Raw genomic sequence first — 19,050 nt, forward strand, 5'->3', positions numbered from 1 at the left:
CGAGATTGTTTCGGAGATAGTTTTATTCCATAGATCGTTCTCTATCTTTGTTTTGTAATTATCAGGCAACTGTAGCATGGCTCAACCTTACCTTATAATTTTAAATAAAAAGTTAAATATTCAAATTTCTAACGAGAGATACTTATAAATTTTATTCTTATTATAATAATTTAGTAATAAAAGATGTCTTAAATTTTAATTTAATTTTTATTCATTTATATTAATAATTATTCTCAAATAAATTATTTTAATAAAATGATGTAATTATAAATATTCTCAAATAAATAGAATTTTAGAATTTAATAAAATCCATCCTAACTAATAAAGATATTTAAAACTCAATCTCATTTTCACAACCTTAAAAGGTAATCACGGACCATTTGGAAAATACACGAAAGCTTATAATTATGGTAATTTTGCACATTGCTAAGTGGTCCTTCTCATCTTCCACATTGACCCCTCAAAAATGTAATAATTTAACCTAAACCCCGCTATTTATTAGGCCACATATATAGACAATGGTTCTTCTTATTATTATTATTATTTTTTTCAAAATTTCAAGGTCTTTATAAAAATAAAAAAAATTATAAAATATTTAAATTAAGAAATAAACATTTTATTAGTATTTTTGTTATTTTGCCGATTTCTATTTATCTGTTTATGTCAATGTTGAAACTATAAATATATGAAGAAAAAAAATGAGGATGAAAATCTAATCAAATTTAAAAATATGAAATGTAAAAAACGGAAGGGGGAGGGAGGGGATGAAATAGTAATTTTGTAATATAAATTTAAAACTCTATAAAATATTAGTTATTAAATGGGCTATTTAAATGATGTTTCAAGGAAAGTAAATAATTCAAAAGATTAGTATTATTTTAATAATAATTGAAGAAAAGTANTTGAGCGGATGAATATGAAATTCCTTTTTTTAGGGTATGTAAAAAAAATAAAACATCTTTTGTTTACATACCCTAAAAAAAGATAAAAGAATAACAACTAAAGGTAACAATGCGACGAGTCTGAGCAATTGACATTGATAATGGATGTCAACATGAATATGTCTCAATTAATATAAACCATGTAATCTCGACTAAAAGATCGATCGCATCTCATGTATTGTTGCACATATTACACTTATTACGCTCGATCCTGTAAAGGACTTTCTTACTTAGAAAGAGATGAATATAAAGGTTAAATGAGCATCCCACCCCAGATTAAGTAGCCGCATGCCATTTTATATTATAAGAAAAGTTCTACCCAGTGACACACCAATCACACCCCTTCTCTTTCTCCTACCTGATGTTTTACACGAAGCATCATCTCTATGATCCAAGAATTCAAGCGCGTTCTATTCTACACTCTCCCATCAACATTCATCCATCTGAACATTGAGATGGGACAAATACGTGAACAATTAGATTGAGGTGCAAATATCTTGTTCGTCAAAAAAAATTTGGTATGATTTTAAAATATGAAAAGTGGTTCTAATTTTTTTAATGTTTACATATATATATGTATATTATATTTGTCCCTCTAAAAAAAAAGTCTAATCTACCTTAGTTAAAGACAAATATATATATAAATTAGGGAATTTGTTATAGCAAAATAAAGAATAGGTACAAAAAAGAGCAATTACATGCACAATGGACAAACAAATAATAATAATTATAAATAAATAAATAAATAAATAAATAAATAAAAAGGAAAATTAAAGAGGGGGAGTTTTTTTAGGGAGTTTGTTAAAAAAGGATGAGAAAGAGGAATATGAGGAGGCTTTCTGGGAGACTTCATTAACACAAAATTTAATTTCCATGTTTTGACCTTTCCACCTTATTATAATTTTTAATTTCTATATATTTTTTTTTGTTTATTATTATTATTTATTTATTTATTTATTTATTGTTATGTTTTGTTCTATGATATGACATATATGGGATTTGTTGTGTATGCACATATAACATGACATTTCTAACATTTAAAAAAAAAAATTGGTCTAAAAATGATAATTAAAATTAGAATATATTGAGAAATTAAAATTTTCTTATCAAGTTATTAAAATTTAATGGAATAATTTCTTAATAAATTAACTAGAAACTAAAATGCATTTATAAACTAAATATTACATAATTAAAATTACATTTAAATGGTCACATATGGATTAAAGTGTATAAGTTTTCAAATATATAGATTAAATTGTTAATTGTTAAAAAAAATTGAAATATAGAGAATAAATGGTTGTTTTTAAGTATAATAGATAATACTTCATTATTATTTTTAAATAAAAAAATATTTACCTAAATATATCATAAATATTAATTACATCCAAAATGCCCCAATAACAATAAATATGCATATATGGTATAATTTGCAAAAAAGGAAAACAAACCAAAAACTCGCGAATTCAAGAATTCTAACTTTCTTTAAAGAATATCTCGATCTATGGTCCCGATTAGGGGCATATTTTTGCACTCGGGACCTATTTTTGCCAACGGTGCAATTTATGGTGCTTTGCATCTTGCCCCCTTTCAAGTGATTCAAATCAAATAAGGCAAGTTAGAATCACTAACCAATTAGGAAACTCAACCCTAAAGTTGGGAGAGGATATATTTTATTTTAATCTTTATATTTTTAAATATATAATTTTAGTCCTCCGACTTCCACTGTTCTTTTTCTTAAAAAACTATTCTCGTTTAGCATTTCTTTTATAAACAAGACATTACAAGCATGGGAACTTTGAAGATTATAAAACTCATTGGAACTTGAAATCATAGACGGTTAGAAATTATATTGGAATTTAGAAAATTTTCCCATCTTGCTTTTACATAGAACTTGGAATATAGAACTTGGAAGTGGAATTTAGAAAATCCCATTTTAAAAATATTTATATTACGGGGTCTACGGAAGAACTGTCGTTGTTATAAATGGTGGATATAAATAAGCAGAGTGAGAGAGTAGTGTTGTTGGGTCTTGTGTTTGGGAGTGAATGAGGAGAATTCTGGCGGTGTTACCTTATTTCTGCCTCTGATTTCCTTTCATTTCAGGGATTTGTTCGTTGCCCGTCTTTCCTTTTCTTCATCTTAAGCTGTTAATGGCGAGGTGGGTTTTATCTGAATGTGGTGTTAAGACCCTTCCCGGGTTCTATCATCACCCATCTAGGAATGGGATTGCTTCCAGAACTTACATGGTTTCTGAGATTAGGCCGCCATTGTTGGCCTGTAAACCTCACATTCTTCGCTCTTCTTTGGGGCTTTTCACTTCATGTAAAGGGAAGAATTGGGCGCTGAATGTGAGTGCTCCTGAGAGAGTTGCTTCTGTTGATGAGGTTGATGAGAGGGAGAGAGTTGATGTGGTTAATGGGGTTGAGGGTGAGGGTGGTATTGACCTAAGCGCTGCTCCGCCGTTTCGGCTGTCCGATATTCGGGCCGCCATTCCTAACCATTGTTGGGTTAAGGATCCTTGGAAATCAATGAGTTACGTTGTGAGGGATGTGGTTGTAGTAGTTGGATTGGCGGCTGCTGCTGCTTACTTCAACAATTGGGCTGTTTGGCCTCTTTACTGGCTTGCTCAAGGGACCATGTTCTGGGCTCTGTTTGTTATTGGTCATGATTGGTAACTTCACCTTCTTCTCGTCTTACAATTCATTTGCCTGATTGCTATGTGTTTTCCTAATGGTTGGTGACTGTGCAGTGGCCATGGAAGTTTCTCTAACGACCCAAAACTGAATAGTGTTGTTGGCCATATTCTTCATTCTTCAATCTTAGTTCCATATCATGGATGGTTAGTTTCTGATTGCCTTTCTGATCCTGTTTGGTCAATTATTCTTCTCTGTATTGTAGTTTCATTTGATCTTCTTCTTGAACTCTCAGGAGAATAAGCCACAGAACTCATCACCAGAACCATGGTCATGTTGAAAACGATGAATCATGGCATCCTGTAAGTTCTTTGTAGCTAGCCCTTCTAAATTCTTTAGAACAAGAAATGGTTATTTTGTTGAGTCTGGTTCAATAGCAATATGTTGTTCATAACTGTGTTGCAGTTGACTGAGAAACTTTATAGGAGTTTGGATAAAGCAACAAAAACATTGAGGTTCACCTTGCCTTTCCCCATGCTTGCATACCCTTTCTATCTGGTTAGTACACTCTGTTCTTCATCTTTCTTTATGAACTTCAATCTTAGGCCAACGTTTTGATGAATTCTGATGCATAATGTTGGTGATAATCCAGTGGAGTAGAAGTCCTGGAAAGAAAGGCTCTCATTTCCACCCGAACAGCGATTTGTTTGTACCAAGTGAGCGGAACGATATCCTTACATCCACTGCCTGTTGGACTGCAATGGTTGCTCTGCTTGGATGTCTAACTGTAGTGATGGGTCCCCTTGAAGTCCTCAAACTCTATGGCATTCCCTATGTGGTGAGTTCGGCTTCGATCACGACGTTTGCCTTCTACGCTCAATCATCGTTCATGTTTTTTTTGTTTTCTCATCATTCTCTTGTGTGCCCTGAATGTTCTCCAAATGTAGATTTTCGTCATGTGTCTGGACATTGTGACATACCTGCATCACCACGGTCACGACGATAAACTTCCTTGGTATCGTGGAGAGGTATACTGATCAAATGTTTTCAAGTGTTTGGTGTGGAATTTCCAAGAACAACACATCATAAAGTGTTGTGCTTGACACCATTTTTTTAACTTCTGTGGCTCTACATCTGATGATCGAACAGGAATGGAGTTACTTAAGAGGAGGATTAACCACTCTCGACCGCGATTATGGATGGATCAACAACATTCATCACGACATTGGAACTCATGTCATTCACCATCTCTTCCCTCAGATCCCACACTATCACTTGGTAGAGGCAGTGAGTATCCTTCTCTACCCTGCATCTGAAATTCAAACCTATCTTTGTTCAATATATTCAAAGTTCTCATTGATAACAACTGCGATCTTATCGTGCTAGACCGAAGCAGCAAAACCAGTGCTCGGAAAGTATTACCGGGAACCAGAGAAATCTTGGCCTCTCCCATTGCACTTATTTGGAGTTCTTGTAAAAAGCATGAAAAGAGATCACTTTGTGAGCGATACTGGGGACATTGTATATTATCAGAGCGACCCCGACCTTTCTTGATCGAAGCAACAAGACCGAGACACTGCATATTGTCATAACCAATACATCAAAATTCTTCGCCATTCAAAAGCAATTGGAGTTTCAAATATGATCAGTTGCCAAAAGAACTTGTATAGAGAAGGAGAAGAAGAAGAAGAAGGAGAAGAAGCTGTTGGTTCATGATGAGTTCATGCTTTTAGGATATTTGATTTATGGATGCTGTAAACAGAAACTACAGTGCTGTTAAATGATATGATATGATATGGGATGAGTCATTTACTTCTAAATAAAATGTTCTAAAATCTGGGTTCCTTCAACTTCCAATAGTTTCTGATAAAATGGATGGACAATTTCATAATCACCGAGATTGCTTTTAAAAAATATCCAGTAAATGCTACCATTTCATGAGAAGTAGAAGCAGAAAATCAACTAAATGGAGTGTTAAAAAAGTGGCCATTGTTTTCAAAATATTACACTATAAATGAGGAAGAAAGTAATGAACAAAATCACTAATTTTTTTTAAAGAATATTACATCATAAGTTCAGAGAGGAGGGATTTAAGGACAACTCAGAAAGTATAGTATTGACATAGGGATTGAGGAAAGCACCAAATGTTGAGATTTATTCGATCGAGAAATGAATATCTTTTTGTTAGTATATGAACAGAAGACGTTAATTATAAAATATATCTAAACTTTTAAAGCTTGCAATATATGGACCTAAACTATTTATCTACCACATATCGTTGTCTTCTCTCTCCTCTACTTTAATCCATGACCTTACACTTTCTTATTTTTCCTCTTTATTTTCTCTCTTCTCCAATAATCACTGACTTTTCTTCCATTACCTAGTCTCTGAAACTACTGCTTTCGATTAGGATATATAGGCTATAGCAAGAAGAAAGAGAATAATAGAACCATCATTCGCTTAGAACTTAAACGTTTTGGCAATATTGTATACTAGTAGTTTGGCTTGGGTCATAATTTTGAGAATCAGAAAGAAAAAGAAAGAAAACATGTATTGTACTAAATTAGTTGCCAATCACATTTATAAGAAACAAAATCAGTAGTTATATGAGATTAGGTAAGAAATTTGGATACTCAACTTTGTTGATCAATATTTTACTGAACGAACAGCCTTCAAAAAGGATTTGATTCGAATAAGATCCTTCTGAATCCCATCTGATCCACAAATTCCACTGCTAACATCAACCCCTTGAGGCTTCAGAATGGATAGGGCTTGAGACACGTTTTCTGGATTGATCCCTCCAGCCAAGAGCCAACCATGTTTGCTTCTAATTATTGGTACCTCAAACTGGGCCCAATTGAATCCCTTCCCACTGCATTCAACAGAAAAATAATTAAGTTGGCTCATATCACATGCAGGAAGAAAAATTTAATGGCTGCTGCCACTTTAGTCAAAATTCCACGTTCTGTCAATTAATTTGACGGGTTTGGAATTGATTTCTAGCTAATACAATGACACACACGTAGAATTAAATAATTTCAGCAGCTGATGTGATTAGTTTGTGGAAATAAAAGTCTCAATCCTGTTTATTTTGGTCTCGGTCATTCATAGCTTATTTTGTTTGGCTTTTGTATCTTCAGATGTCATAATTTAGCTCCGTCTCAAACTTGTGCAGAAAATTCATGTAAACTAGAAATATAGCTCAATTGATTAAGACATAGCTCAACTGAACGGCCAAAGGTTTACATTATCACCCCACACGTTATTGAACTCGAAAGAAAGAACAGAAACTTAATAAATGAACATGTTTCTTTGAGGGGGAAGTGTGATGTACCTGCCACCTTTGGCACTGTCAACAAGAACCCAATCGACCAAAGAACAGTCCTCAGTTGAGATCTCATTGCGAAGACTTCCATCTTCATTTGCATTCAAAACATAAATAATTCTATAGTCTTTGGCTAGAAGTGGCAATGCTGCCCGCGAACTGTCTCCATGAAGCTGTGAGAAACCAAATCATTTTAAGTAAGAATGTTATTTTTGTGCACAAGGAGGTGAGGCCAACAAAAAGATGTACCTGCACAAGTTCAAGCTCACATGTATCAGCGGCCAGTGATATTGTTTCAACATCATCATCAACAAACACTCCAACAGGCTGTGCACCATTTTGTCTAGCAATTCTGGATATCTCCTTGGCAACTGAGAGTGAAACAGAACGCTTTGAGTTTGGCCAAATAATCATCCCAATGAAATCAGCACCAGCTTCTGCTGCCAAAGCTGCATCTTTCGCCGATGCAATACCGCACATCTTAACAAGAACCTTGTACTTTCTATGATGTTCAAGGCTCGAAGATACATTCTCTAACTCCGAATTGCTACAAGCAATCTTTTTCTTTTGGCAGGGCCAGTTTCCCCCAATGTATGAACTCTCCCTATTCAAACCTACAAAGAAAGAAAGCTGTGATCGAAAGTAAAACATTCTTCCACATCCATAAAACAATGTTGAGAAGACCAAGTAAAAGACAGAACAGTGGCTCAGATATGAATGTACTAAATTGAGCTTATCTTAACTGTGACGTTCAGACATTAAGTTACTGAAAGATAAATGGAGCAAAACATACCACGAAATTGGTGCCTTCTATGCACATTTACGACTTTTGGCCGAAAGCAGCTTCCACTAGCTAAGCCTGGCAACGTAGAAAGAGATTATGATATCAGGGGTTTACACTACAAGGAAAAGAAAATTGTTTACGGGATAATGGTGGGAACTCCCACGATCAAAAAACAATTAACATAGCTGAAAGAAAAAGAAAGAAAACACCACCAAGCATGCTTTTGTTTATCTGGGAAAATTATTTGGGCAATTCGTCGAACAGTTAGTAAGCATTGCAGGTGAATGAAGGGGAAAATCTCAATAGGCCTCGAACAAAATTGTAAAACTATACCTGCAATCATTTTCTGCCCCCTTTTCTTCAGGTTCTTATTTCTGATCACAATTTGCTTCAGATGAAGTTGAATTCCACAATTGAAGAGCAATGCAAATGAGGAACAAAGTTTATTCAGAATTCTTGACCTGATTTTCCGATTGAACTATCCTCAATGAGTAAACCGAAAAACAAAATTGGCAATTGAATTTTCAACAATCCTCGTTAAAATTAATGAGTTGGATTCTTGATGAAGTGAAAAAAATTACCTGATTTTAAGCCGAAGCCATTTTGCAGCTATTCTCGTGTTCTTGGTCAGATGACGCCTCATTTCAAATTGCTCACATTTATATATTTTCGATTAATCATCTTTAATTTTATTCCAAGCTTGATTTTTATTGACATTATTAAGTTCTTTTTATTATTATTTTAAATATAGTACAAAAATTTGAGCCAACCGAAACAAAAAAAAATAACACGTTAATTATTAATTATCGATGAATTATAATCACATTAAATTAATAGAGAAATAAAGGCGCTAATTTATAATATATACTTAACAACGCTATTACAGATGATCAAGTATAAATTTTAAATGCAGGTATAATTAGAATTTGTCTCGACGTGAAAAAATATTTTTATCGAGATATATTGATAAAAATGAGTAGGCATAAAAAAAAAATAATAAATAAATAAAAAAGTGATATAGACAACACTTTTGTTTTGTTCCATTACAATATTTTTTTTTTTTCACAAATGAATTATGAATAATATTTTTTACTATTTAAAAGGGGAAAAAAGAGAAAAATCTCCCCTATTATCATTATTAAAAGCAATATGAATAGAATCCAATAGAATAAAATTATAAAAATATTTAAGTTGAATTAAAGCATTTCATAAGAATATTGAAAACACAAAAGTTATTTATTAATTAAAATATAATTGTGACAAGAAATGAATATTTATAAGATTGAAAAATAGTAAAGACCATGTAAAAATAAAATTAATGTAAGATTTGGTGTATAGAAATTAATTATACTTTGTAAAATAAAATTAATTGTCATATCAATTTTGGTCCTTTAATTCAATTTAATAGTTTTAAGGTTATTTTTGAGGTAAGGGCCGGAAAGTTAAAAAGAGTAAAGTTTGGAGAAAAATATGTGGTTTTGTGAATGTGTTGGTAGCCATTGAAAGATTTTGGAGTAGAAAAATGTGATGGGTGGCCATGAAAAGGAATAAATTAGGTTACGAAAGTGAAGAAGCAATGGGCCCTCCACCACCCATTTCAGACAACCTCAAAGCTGTCCCGATCCTAAACAATATATTAAATAATAACAGCCAACCCTTTCAGCCTACCTCGCTGTCACTCTTCTGGTTCTGTCTGTGCCTGCCTGCCTCTGCCTGCCCTCTTCCTTCCCCATCCCTCCGTTACATCTTCCCTCTATTTCCACTTCTCCTTTCTTTACTTCCATTTTGGAAACCATAGGAAGGTCGGGTTCGAGAAAAGAGTTTCGACTATCTGTGTTTGCGACTTCAAACGAACCCAAAATCGGTTGGGGAGGAGAACAAAGCAGCTGTTTAACAGCGGACTCGTTTTAAAGATAGACAGACATTCATGCTGTATGAGCCCCGAAATGGAGAAAATAAATTAACAAATATAATATAATACAATGAAAAGAATACAGAGATATCTTATTCATCTGATTATCACATCAGATTGTTACTGATCTGTTTGAAGTTCCATGGAGACCCCATTACTAGAATTGCCTCTACAACAATTCGCTCTTTACTACTACTACTACTACTACGACTACCTTTAAACTTTAGTTTCCGTAATCAAATATTGAATGAAATGTGAAGAACTTGATACTGTTAGCATATTGAAGAGGAGGAATCGTAGCAGCTGTTGTTTATGCCACTGTCTGCTCCTGCTCTGCATACAACTGCTGCTCCATCCAGGATGGGATCATCTCGTTGATGTCTCTTTTGAGGTTGTATGCTCGTTTCTCCGCACCGAACATTCCGAACCTGTCCGAGGGAACATCTTTCACCAAGGAGTTAACCCAAGAGACATCAGGCTCCTCTACTGGTGAAGCGAACGTGGGGGTTCCCATGCTGTTGTTTCGGATCCCGAACGAGGCAGATTTCTTGAGTTTGTTGAGATCGTTGCCGTGCATTCCCCAGTCTAGTTTGCCATCGGGCGAGTTCCAATCTGAGAGATGGGAAGACATTGTAGATGCAGAATTTGCAGCTCCAGTAACCCCAGGATGGCGGGTCACTGCAGCTCGATCGATGAAACTCTGGCTTCGTTTTGCAAAGGCTGCAGACCTTGAGTTCATCACAGCAGCTGCCACTGCACTTGATGAATCAAAGCCAAATGAAGAGGGTTTCTTTACAGGTGAGGATGATAAGTTAGCTGGGTAACTCGCACGGAGTTGGTTCATGTTTTGGCGCATCTGCAGCCCGGTTGGAGATTGAACTTGAGCCGAGATTGGCGTTTTTAGCGACGTGCCCTGCAACTGAGACAACAAGGAAGAATCTAATGATCCAAACATGTCATCAAGGTTTGATGGCTTCAACTCTGCGCTCCTGCTTATGTCTGCACTCCAGTAAGAAGGAGCGGAGAGCCGGGATATCTCGTCGATCAACTGTTGTTGATGTTGCATTTGGCTCACGTTCTTTTCTAATCCAAGTAATTCCATCTCTAAATCCAAATCTCTTGCACTCAAGGTCGCCTTCAACCGACTACCAGGGAGCTGCAGAGCAGGAGGAGTAAGGTTAATCTTGTTCTGCCACAAGTTCCCATTTTTAGGGGAAGACACCGATGCTAAGGGAGACATGGGAGGCGTTGAAGCAGTCGGCAACGACAACGACGATGAACCAAGAGCCAACGGGCTCATGGTAGACATATCTGCAGCACTGCTTGAAAGAGACCTAGGCGAAGGCATGCCTGAGCCAGTCGATGCATATACAGGGCGCAACTCATCAGGTCTGTGAGCAAAGAAGCAGACCTTCCTTGTGCAGCCAGTCTCATCCTTGCAGAGCCGGGTTCGGTATTGAGCAGGGTGGAGCCAAGACTCAAAGACACCATGTGCATACTCACAGGAATCTCCCTTAGGACAAGCCCCCTTTCGGAATTCAGGGCACGGGACGCAACTATAAGGGTACTTCTTGGGGTCTCTACGCCTAGCATTCTCGCCAGGATGAACGAAAGGACACTCGGTCCAATCGTGCGAATACGCCCTCGAACAAGGCTTCACTTTGAAAGTATACATCCTGAAATCATCAGTGCCATATATCCCGCTGTTGATGTCGGGCAGCGATATATCAACGGGATACTCTTTCTTGTCACTTCCTTCTTTCGCAGACAGGGAAGCTGAGATCTTCTGCTGGTCTTCTTCTAGGAAAAGGCTCAGATCACCTACCCCAGCCATACCATCTCCTCTCAACAACATCTCCATAGCTTTCCTTCCTGAATAACACACCATCCTGCAAGCTGAAACAATCAAATCAACAGGTTTTCTCCCGTTCGCATCGACGCAATCAACGTCAGCCGATCCGTCGAGCAAGAGCTTGATGGTTTCAAGGGAAGAACCAGAGCCACCAGCAGAGGCACAGTGAAGGGCAGTGGTCATATCTGATCCACAAGCCCTGTTGATATCAACCTTGCCTGTCTCAATTAAGTATTTGACAACCTTAGAGCTTCCATACATAGCAGCGATCATAAGTGGAGTTCTTTCTTCAAAACCCATCTTCTTTGACCCAATTCCTCTTCCATACCAGCAGCTTGGTTCATCAACATCCAAATCCCTTTCTTCCACCTCTCTCTTGAACCCATCTACATCATCAGAGGCTGATAGTTCAAGCAAGATCGAATTCGCAGAGAATAAAGCTCCATCTCTAAGCTTCTGAAACTTAGATTCCATGGCGGAATTCGAGAAAGCAACTTTATTCTTTGAGCCACTGCACATATCCAGCTCCTGCAAGATTTGAACCCGCAATAATCAGAAACGTATACAAATCACAGGGTTGAAAGATGGGGTTGTAAGCAAAAATCATTTTGTAAACGCAATCAGTTTAATCCGACGACATGAATTTCTAAACTTCCTTCCTTCTAGAGAAACCCAAAAGAAGAACAGAGATGAAAAACACTCAAACCACGCAAACCCGCAAGCATAAACTAAAAAATTAAGAGAAACCCAGATCGATTGAAGGAAAACCCATGTGGAAAAACACAAAGATGAAGGCAGAAAAGGGCTGGATTGAAGAGGAGCAGAAGATGTTGGTACCTGGAAGTAGATTGAAGAAACAAGTTGAATGGTTGAATCGAGAAGGCCTCGATTTGGAGGGGGAGTTTGAGATGCTAAGAATGGAAGAAGTGGGGGTTTTATTCAGGCGATTAAGAAGAGGGAGAGGGTAAAGAGAGAAAGAAAGGGGGAAGAAGGTGCGACTTTTCTTCGCAGCGGCTTCAGCAGTCAAAGTCAAAGCAGAGTGAAAGGCAAAGGAGAGAAAAAGGCCCCACTTTGGCTATCCAAATTCGACCCAAGTCGCGGAAATCCAAATGAAACCCAAATGAAATTCGAAATGAAGATGAAATTGGAATTGGTTTATGATTATGATTTTATTTATTGATTATTATTATTTTGGGTGATAAAAGCGATGGTTGACGCGTCGAGAGTGTTGTGGTTCAGCCATTTGGGTGGGTGACAGAATTTATCCGACTCAGTCTTCCACTCATCGGATTTTGTCTTTTTGCTTCTCTAAATTCAATTTCAATTTCTTTTTCCCTTTAATTATATCTTTTTTTTAAAGTTGTTTCCTATCATTTTTTGTTTTTGTTTTTTTTTTTTTTTTGGTATAGAATTAATTTTCCTCGTGGAGAAGACTAACATTGACTCACTAAAGAAGTTCACGGATCAAAAAGGCTTCTCCAATCTCCTAATCTCCTATTTCTAGTGGAATCGAGACTGAGATTCTTAGTAGAAAATTTGTGGAGTTCAAATTCTACCAATAATTTTTTTATGTTTTTTTTTTTTTTTAATTATTCCTTTTAAACTATTTGAATGGATCCATTTATAAAGTTTAAACTTTAAATATAATTGATACAATTATTAATTTGAGGGGTTAATTGAAGTAAGAAGTATAAATTGATTTTTTTAGTTCATATCAATGGAGTGAAAAATTCAACCAACAATTACTGATTCATGTTCAAATTGATTTTCTTTGATAAAGTTGACAAACACTCATCTTTTAATTATCAATTTAAAATTTTTTTATTCTCTTTAATTATAATCTTTAATTATAATTTGGTAAACTATGGATTTGGTCTTTCCATGGATCAATTTTCAATCTTCTCCCTTTGACTTTCAAATGCTCCCTTTCTCTTTTTTTCTTTGTTTTAAATATATATAATAAAACCCTTTAAATAACAAGTATAATATAACTTCAAAATAAATAAATAAATATATATATATATATGTTAAGATGAAGAGAAGAAGTAAAGGGCAGGAAAGGATTTATTATAAAGAGAGGAGTTTCTAGAACACTTTTTCTCATAGGTCAAAAGGGAAGGACACAAGTAGTGGCATAGCCTTTCGGCATATTGACACTTATGCCCCTCGACTTTCAAATCCCTCATTATATTATTCATCAATTTTTTACAACCTTATTCCGGTCCACCCTTCCCCTAAGGCTCTAAAGGCCCTCGCTGAGCACACCGTCCGGTGTCTAGTTCTAATACAATTTGTAACCGCTCAAATCCACTGCTAACAAATATTATCCAACATTTATCGTTGTTAGCTTCACGATTTTAAAACGTGTATGATGGGAGAGGTTCCACACTCTTATAAAGAATGTTTTGTTTTCTTTTTGTAAAAGCTTACGCCCTCTGCTAACAGATATTGTGCACAACCAAATATGTTTTATTTTTTAGTTCTTATAATAGAGTCACCGAAAAAGGAAGCACGCTTAGTTCGGGCAGGTACTAATTATCAATTTTTTTACATGTGCTTTCGTTTTATTCATATACTTTTCTCTTATTCGGACGTCACATATTGTATTTAATAATAAAATGAATTAACTGAAACTATAGATTAGAAAGAAAATTGTTGTTTTTTTAATGATAGAAAAGAGTTATTTGTACCTAAACAAAATTTTACAAGCAGCAAAATCATTACTATAATTACAAAATAGTAAGAAATTTTATTTCTTTACAAGTATAATAATAAATAATTATAGTATCATTTTAAAAAATTGAATAATTATTATTATATTAAATTAAATTGTACAATTATTAAATATCTTGTTTGTTAAGATGGAAGATACACATTGTTTTAATTATTTATTAAAAAAAGTATTCTACAAGGCAGAATTATATAAATAATCAAATTGATGCAACACATAAAATATTTAGTATATAATTACTTAATTTATGGGATAATATATTTTTAATAATTATCAACAGTATGACATTGAGTCTAATTTAACCTATTACAAAAAAAAAAAAAAAANAAAAAAAAAAAAAAAAAAAAAAAAAAAAAAAAAAAAAAAAAAAAAAAAACATTATAATTTTATAGAAAAACAAAAGTTCATTAAATTTTTGTCATTTTTAATAATAAACTTATACACAAGCAATTTTGTCGTATTACAAGACATTCTCATCATGATTGAAAAACATGTTTCAAAGAAATATGATTATGAATACATAGAAAAATGCAAGATTATTATATAGTTTGGTATGCAACCACAAAATAAAATAAAAAACGATTAAAATTTTGTAATATTATCATCGACAAAAGTTGTATCGTGTTGATAATTATGTGTTACCCATTTTTTCTTAAATTAATAATTTAGTATAAACTTTATGTAATTATTATAAATTAACTCACGAAAAATTTAAACGAATAATAACATAATAATAAAAACGTAGTCTTACATGAAAATAATTATTAATGTGATATATTTTAATAAGTGGTTGAAAAGATAACATTATAAGACCGTTATCTTTGACTATGATAATTTATGTGTTTATTTTATGTCTAGTTGCTTTTGATAATGACAATCTTTTTATAATATATTGTATTATCTACGATTTCTTTGAATAAGATAACGACGATGGTCCCAACATTCGAAGTTTTACTTTGATGTCTTGTATCTCAAGTTCGAACTAGGATTTAAATTCTAGGTTCAACACGTGACGATCCTAACATTACGTGTACACCACTAGATTATCTACCAGAGTAAGACATGTCTTTTTAGTAGGCTTCTTTTGAATTTTTCATAAGATCGCCTAATATAAGGATACACATTGTTGGTATAAATAGGTAACTATCAATTTTTTTTTTTTTTTGCCTTTCTTAACTGTAAGTTCATAAAGACCATACTTATTCAAATGTGGTTTTGGTTAATTTCATGTACCTCTCTTTTACTCGGGACTTAGGCTAGCCCATGGGCTGGTAGGTAATGCAATAGATATTACTGGCCCAATAATTAGTGACGCCTAGACTTATTTGGGTCATGTCTACTTTTTATGTTGGGCCTCTTTTCTTTTCTTCCGTCTTTTCCTGCCTTCAGCCTAAGGCCCATTAATTATAGTACTTGGGCCCAACTAAGCCCATTAATTATAGTACTTGGGCCCAAATAAGCCCATTTATTGGAATGAGACCAAGTTTGAATTCATTGTCCCTATTTTATTTTATTTTTTTATATTAAAAAACATGTCGTCGTTAAATCTTTGAAAAAAAAAATGGATAATTTTAAATATTGGGATTTTTTCCCCTTATGCGGTATCACTTATCTCAAAAAAAAATAATAATTTAATCAGAAAATATATATTGAAAATACACTGATTGGGCGCTGAAAGAGATAGTTTTTTTTTTTTTTTTTTTTTTTTTTTAATTGGATAATTTTAATTCAAAATAAGTAATCAAAAGATGAGATCAATTTAATGTCATTGCTTAGGTCGTCTATTGTTTTCTCTATATAAACAAAATCAAATAGCCCAAATAGCATTAAACTAATTTAAATTAATTTAGGACCAATATATATATCGAAAAATTTGAATATCTAATTTCATACTTTACTTTTAAAATAATAAATTTGTTTAGTTGTAATTTTAATAATTTTTAGCAAATATGTGGATTAGTTTCTTAAAACAAGATTATAAATCTGACATTTACTTGTTTAAAAGTTCTTTTTTAATATTTAAAAATTATTACAAACAACCCTTCAATCTTAACTCCATATTTAACCTGTGATTAATTATTAATTATGTTTTCGAACAAATTCTTTTGGAATTTATTCAATTTTTATAAAATTCTTCTAACTTTTTTTTTTTATTTTGTAAGGAATAAATATAATCTAGGTATACTTTTCCGTGATTTTATAATGACATTTTTCATAAATATAATATAAAAAAAATAATATCAATTTGAACATATCTCAAATTATCTCAAACATAATAATTGTGGTCTAATCTCCCACCTTATTATTATTTTGATTGAAAAAACTTTAAGAATTCTTCTATTCAATCCTTTTAGCGAATAACCATTGTCAAATAAACTATAGTTGAAAAAAAAAATAGTATTATAATCAAGGATTAATTTATTCCGTCTATTGTAATACTCATAAAAAAAATTAAAAAAAAAAAGTGTATATATATTTTTATATTATTTATTATTTGGGGTCTTATGAGTAATTATAAAAATGAAATAATAATTCTAATTTACATATAAATATATATATGTTCTGTAACTTAGTTTGAAAGCAAAAACAACTTAGTTATTACTTTAAATATATTTTTAAAAAAATTATTATAAAAATATCCATGGATATTTTAATGCTTAAGTTTCTTTATTCTATAATATATATTTCTCTCCTTTTTAGAGAGAATTACAACTCAATCAAAGCTGTGAGAATTTATTCTATTATGAATAATATTTAATTAATCTCATTTAAATTAGAGTAAAGTTTAACTCTTCCTTTATTAACTTTTATTAATCAACATATTCTGTTAAACCCAAAGATTAGACTAATTAATATTCCCTTTTAAATGCTTTTATAATTATAATCTATTTTTAATTTTTTAAAAACTAAATAATATTACTTAGTAAAATGCATAATTTGTACATAAAATTTTAAAATGATATTATACTTTAAATTTTTTTGTTTTCACAAATTAATTTAAGCTATAATAATAATAATAAACAGAATTCATAAATTTTTAATTTATTGGACATTTATCGATCTTTATGTTTAATAAATATATGAATTAAAAAAATGTATTAATATGAATAAATAAAAAATGGAGAAATCTATTCTTTAAAGTCCGTAAGGGTAAACTCGTAATGTCATGTTTATTCATTTATTTATTGAGGAATAATAATTAACTGCGCCAGTTGCAAATTAAAGTCGACGGGCATTGAAGTTTATAATTAATTAATTAATTAATTAATTTAAGTCTGCATTTTTGTTTTATTATTATTATTCCTTTGACAAACTTATTTTGTGTGGATATTTGTGGGAATTTTTTAAATTTTAAATTAAAAATCAAACCAAACGGCGCAATGTGTGGACGGTAGCGTCCAAAAGCACGAGTTATAAATGTTTTAATTCTCTCTCTTTTTTAGTTTACGTATTAAAATTCTATTTCTTATTTTGTATTAGTCAATGCAATTATTTCCCATTAATAAATTTATTTTTTATATTTTAAGCAAAACTCTTCTATTATCTGAAAAAAAAAAAATATATGTTAAATTACATGTTCAAATTTTTAAATTTTTATTTATTTAATTTAAGATATTAAAAAAAAAAAATCATAGATTATATCTATAATTGACAGAAAAAAAATTTATAGATAAATTATGGTTAAAACTTTATTAAAAAAATTAAACGTTAAATACAAATTTTATCTTTAAAATTTCAGATTTGTGTTTTTTTAATTGATGAACTCTCGAAATTATAAATTTAATCTTTAAATTTACAAATACTTTAGATACAAAATTGAAAATTTTAGATTCCATTCGATATAAAATTTAATTTTATATTCAACCCTTTAATTAACTTTTTAAAAAAAATTGATTTTTGTATGAATCTATAAAACAAAAAATAAAAATAAAAATTAAGATACAGTGATGAGGAAGTCCACGAGAGAAAAAGCAAAAACCTTAAGTAGAAGTCCGAAAAGAAAAGTCAAAAGATTAAGTATATAGATGAGTACTGATTTCGTTGCGTAATTTTAGAAACCGTAAAATTAACGATGATACTAACATGCCAAAGCCGAACGATTGAATTTTCAAAATTAAGCTATAAATTTGGATTTGTAGCAATTGAAAGTTTAAATTGCATTTAATAGGGTCTTTTAATTCAACCAATACATTTCATACACGAGAAATGCCTAAACCTTCTGAATGTCAACCTACGACATAATTCTTAAATAATATAGGTAAATAAAATTCATTACAAAAAATTTATAATTTCGAAAAACTTAATCAATTTTTACATCTTATTTCTATAGCCTTCTATGAATGCTTTAAATCTTATTTGGAAATACTCACATTATTTGTTTTATTTTTTTGAGGGAAACAAATAATTTTTTTAATAAAAAAATTAAAGATATTTTTGTTTCTTCTGTCTACTTCTTTATAACTAAAGCTTTAATCACTTCACAGAATTAATTAATTAATTTTTTTTTAACAAAAAGTTAAAACTCTAAATTAATAAATATTTTTTTTAGAATTAAAAATTAAAACATTGAAATACATGCCTAACTTATTTTATATTCCGAAAATTCTATTTATTTTTAAATATGAACCATGATAAGATTTTTCAAATCAAGATTTTAAAAAAATAATGTCTAAAATTACTTAAATAATAAAGTATTTGTCCAACCATTTATAATATTGTTTATAAACCAATTTTATTGCAGAGTCCAAAAACATTTTAAAATTATAATTTTAATGATTTGTTTAATGGAATAAATTATAAAAGAAAGACAAATATATATATATATATATTAAATAATAATAAAAGACCGAATCCATCCAAAATGATATCCGT

At 31.9% G+C, this 19,050-nt stretch overlaps 3 protein-coding genes across 5 annotated transcripts; 1 reads left to right on the forward strand and 2 right to left on the reverse strand.

Annotated features, from left to right (window-relative positions):
• The first annotated feature begins 2,748 nt into the window (after nucleotides 1-2,748).
• On the forward strand, nucleotides 2,749-5,431 carry LOC111778662 (omega-3 fatty acid desaturase, chloroplastic-like). The gene is made up of 8 exons (XM_023658618.1): nucleotides 2,749-3,612; nucleotides 3,691-3,780; nucleotides 3,870-3,936; nucleotides 4,040-4,132; nucleotides 4,227-4,412; nucleotides 4,522-4,602; nucleotides 4,724-4,861; nucleotides 4,961-5,431. The coding sequence occupies exons 1-8, from the start codon at nucleotides 3,092-3,094 to the stop codon at nucleotides 5,126-5,128; spliced, it is 1,344 nt and encodes a 447-aa protein (XP_023514386.1). The 5' UTR covers nucleotides 2,749-3,091; the 3' UTR covers nucleotides 5,129-5,431.
• LOC111778669 (N-(5'-phosphoribosyl)anthranilate isomerase 1, chloroplastic-like) lies at nucleotides 4,798-8,350 on the reverse strand. Of its 3 annotated transcripts, none has more exons than XR_002812594.1 (8): nucleotides 8,265-8,350; nucleotides 8,017-8,144; nucleotides 7,693-7,758; nucleotides 7,149-7,513; nucleotides 6,909-7,072; nucleotides 6,213-6,446; nucleotides 4,997-5,150; nucleotides 4,798-4,886 (listed from the first exon to the last, which is right to left on the reverse strand). XR_002812594.1 is itself a non-coding variant. In XM_023658634.1 (7 exons), the coding sequence occupies exons 1-6, from the start codon at nucleotides 8,324-8,326 to the stop codon at nucleotides 6,221-6,223; spliced, it is 1,011 nt and encodes a 336-aa protein (XP_023514402.1). In that variant the 5' UTR covers nucleotides 8,327-8,350; the 3' UTR covers nucleotides 4,990-5,150; nucleotides 6,213-6,220. The 3 variants fall into 3 exon arrangements, 1 of the variants encoding a protein (XP_023514402.1); XR_002812595.1 differs by having other exon boundaries at nucleotides 7,149-7,529; nucleotides 8,017-8,161; nucleotides 8,265-8,309; XM_023658634.1 differs by lacking the exon at nucleotides 4,798-4,886 and having other exon boundaries at nucleotides 4,990-5,150.
• A 1,268-nt stretch (nucleotides 8,351-9,618) lies between these two features.
• On the reverse strand, nucleotides 9,619-12,466 carry LOC111799814 (zinc finger CCCH domain-containing protein 29-like). Its single transcript, XM_023683296.1, has 2 exons — nucleotides 12,285-12,466; nucleotides 9,619-11,975 (listed from the first exon to the last, which is right to left on the reverse strand). The coding sequence occupies exon 2, from the start codon at nucleotides 11,964-11,966 to the stop codon at nucleotides 9,906-9,908; it is 2,061 nt and encodes a 686-aa protein (XP_023539064.1). The 5' UTR covers nucleotides 11,967-11,975; nucleotides 12,285-12,466; the 3' UTR covers nucleotides 9,619-9,905.
• Nucleotides 12,467-19,050: the final 6,584 nt, after the last annotated feature.

Source organism: Cucurbita pepo, chromosome LG01 (assembly GCF_002806865.2).
Source record: "Cucurbita pepo subsp. pepo cultivar mu-cu-16 chromosome LG01, ASM280686v2, whole genome shotgun sequence".
NCBI classification, from domain to species: domain Eukaryota; kingdom Viridiplantae; phylum Streptophyta; class Magnoliopsida; order Cucurbitales; family Cucurbitaceae; genus Cucurbita; species Cucurbita pepo.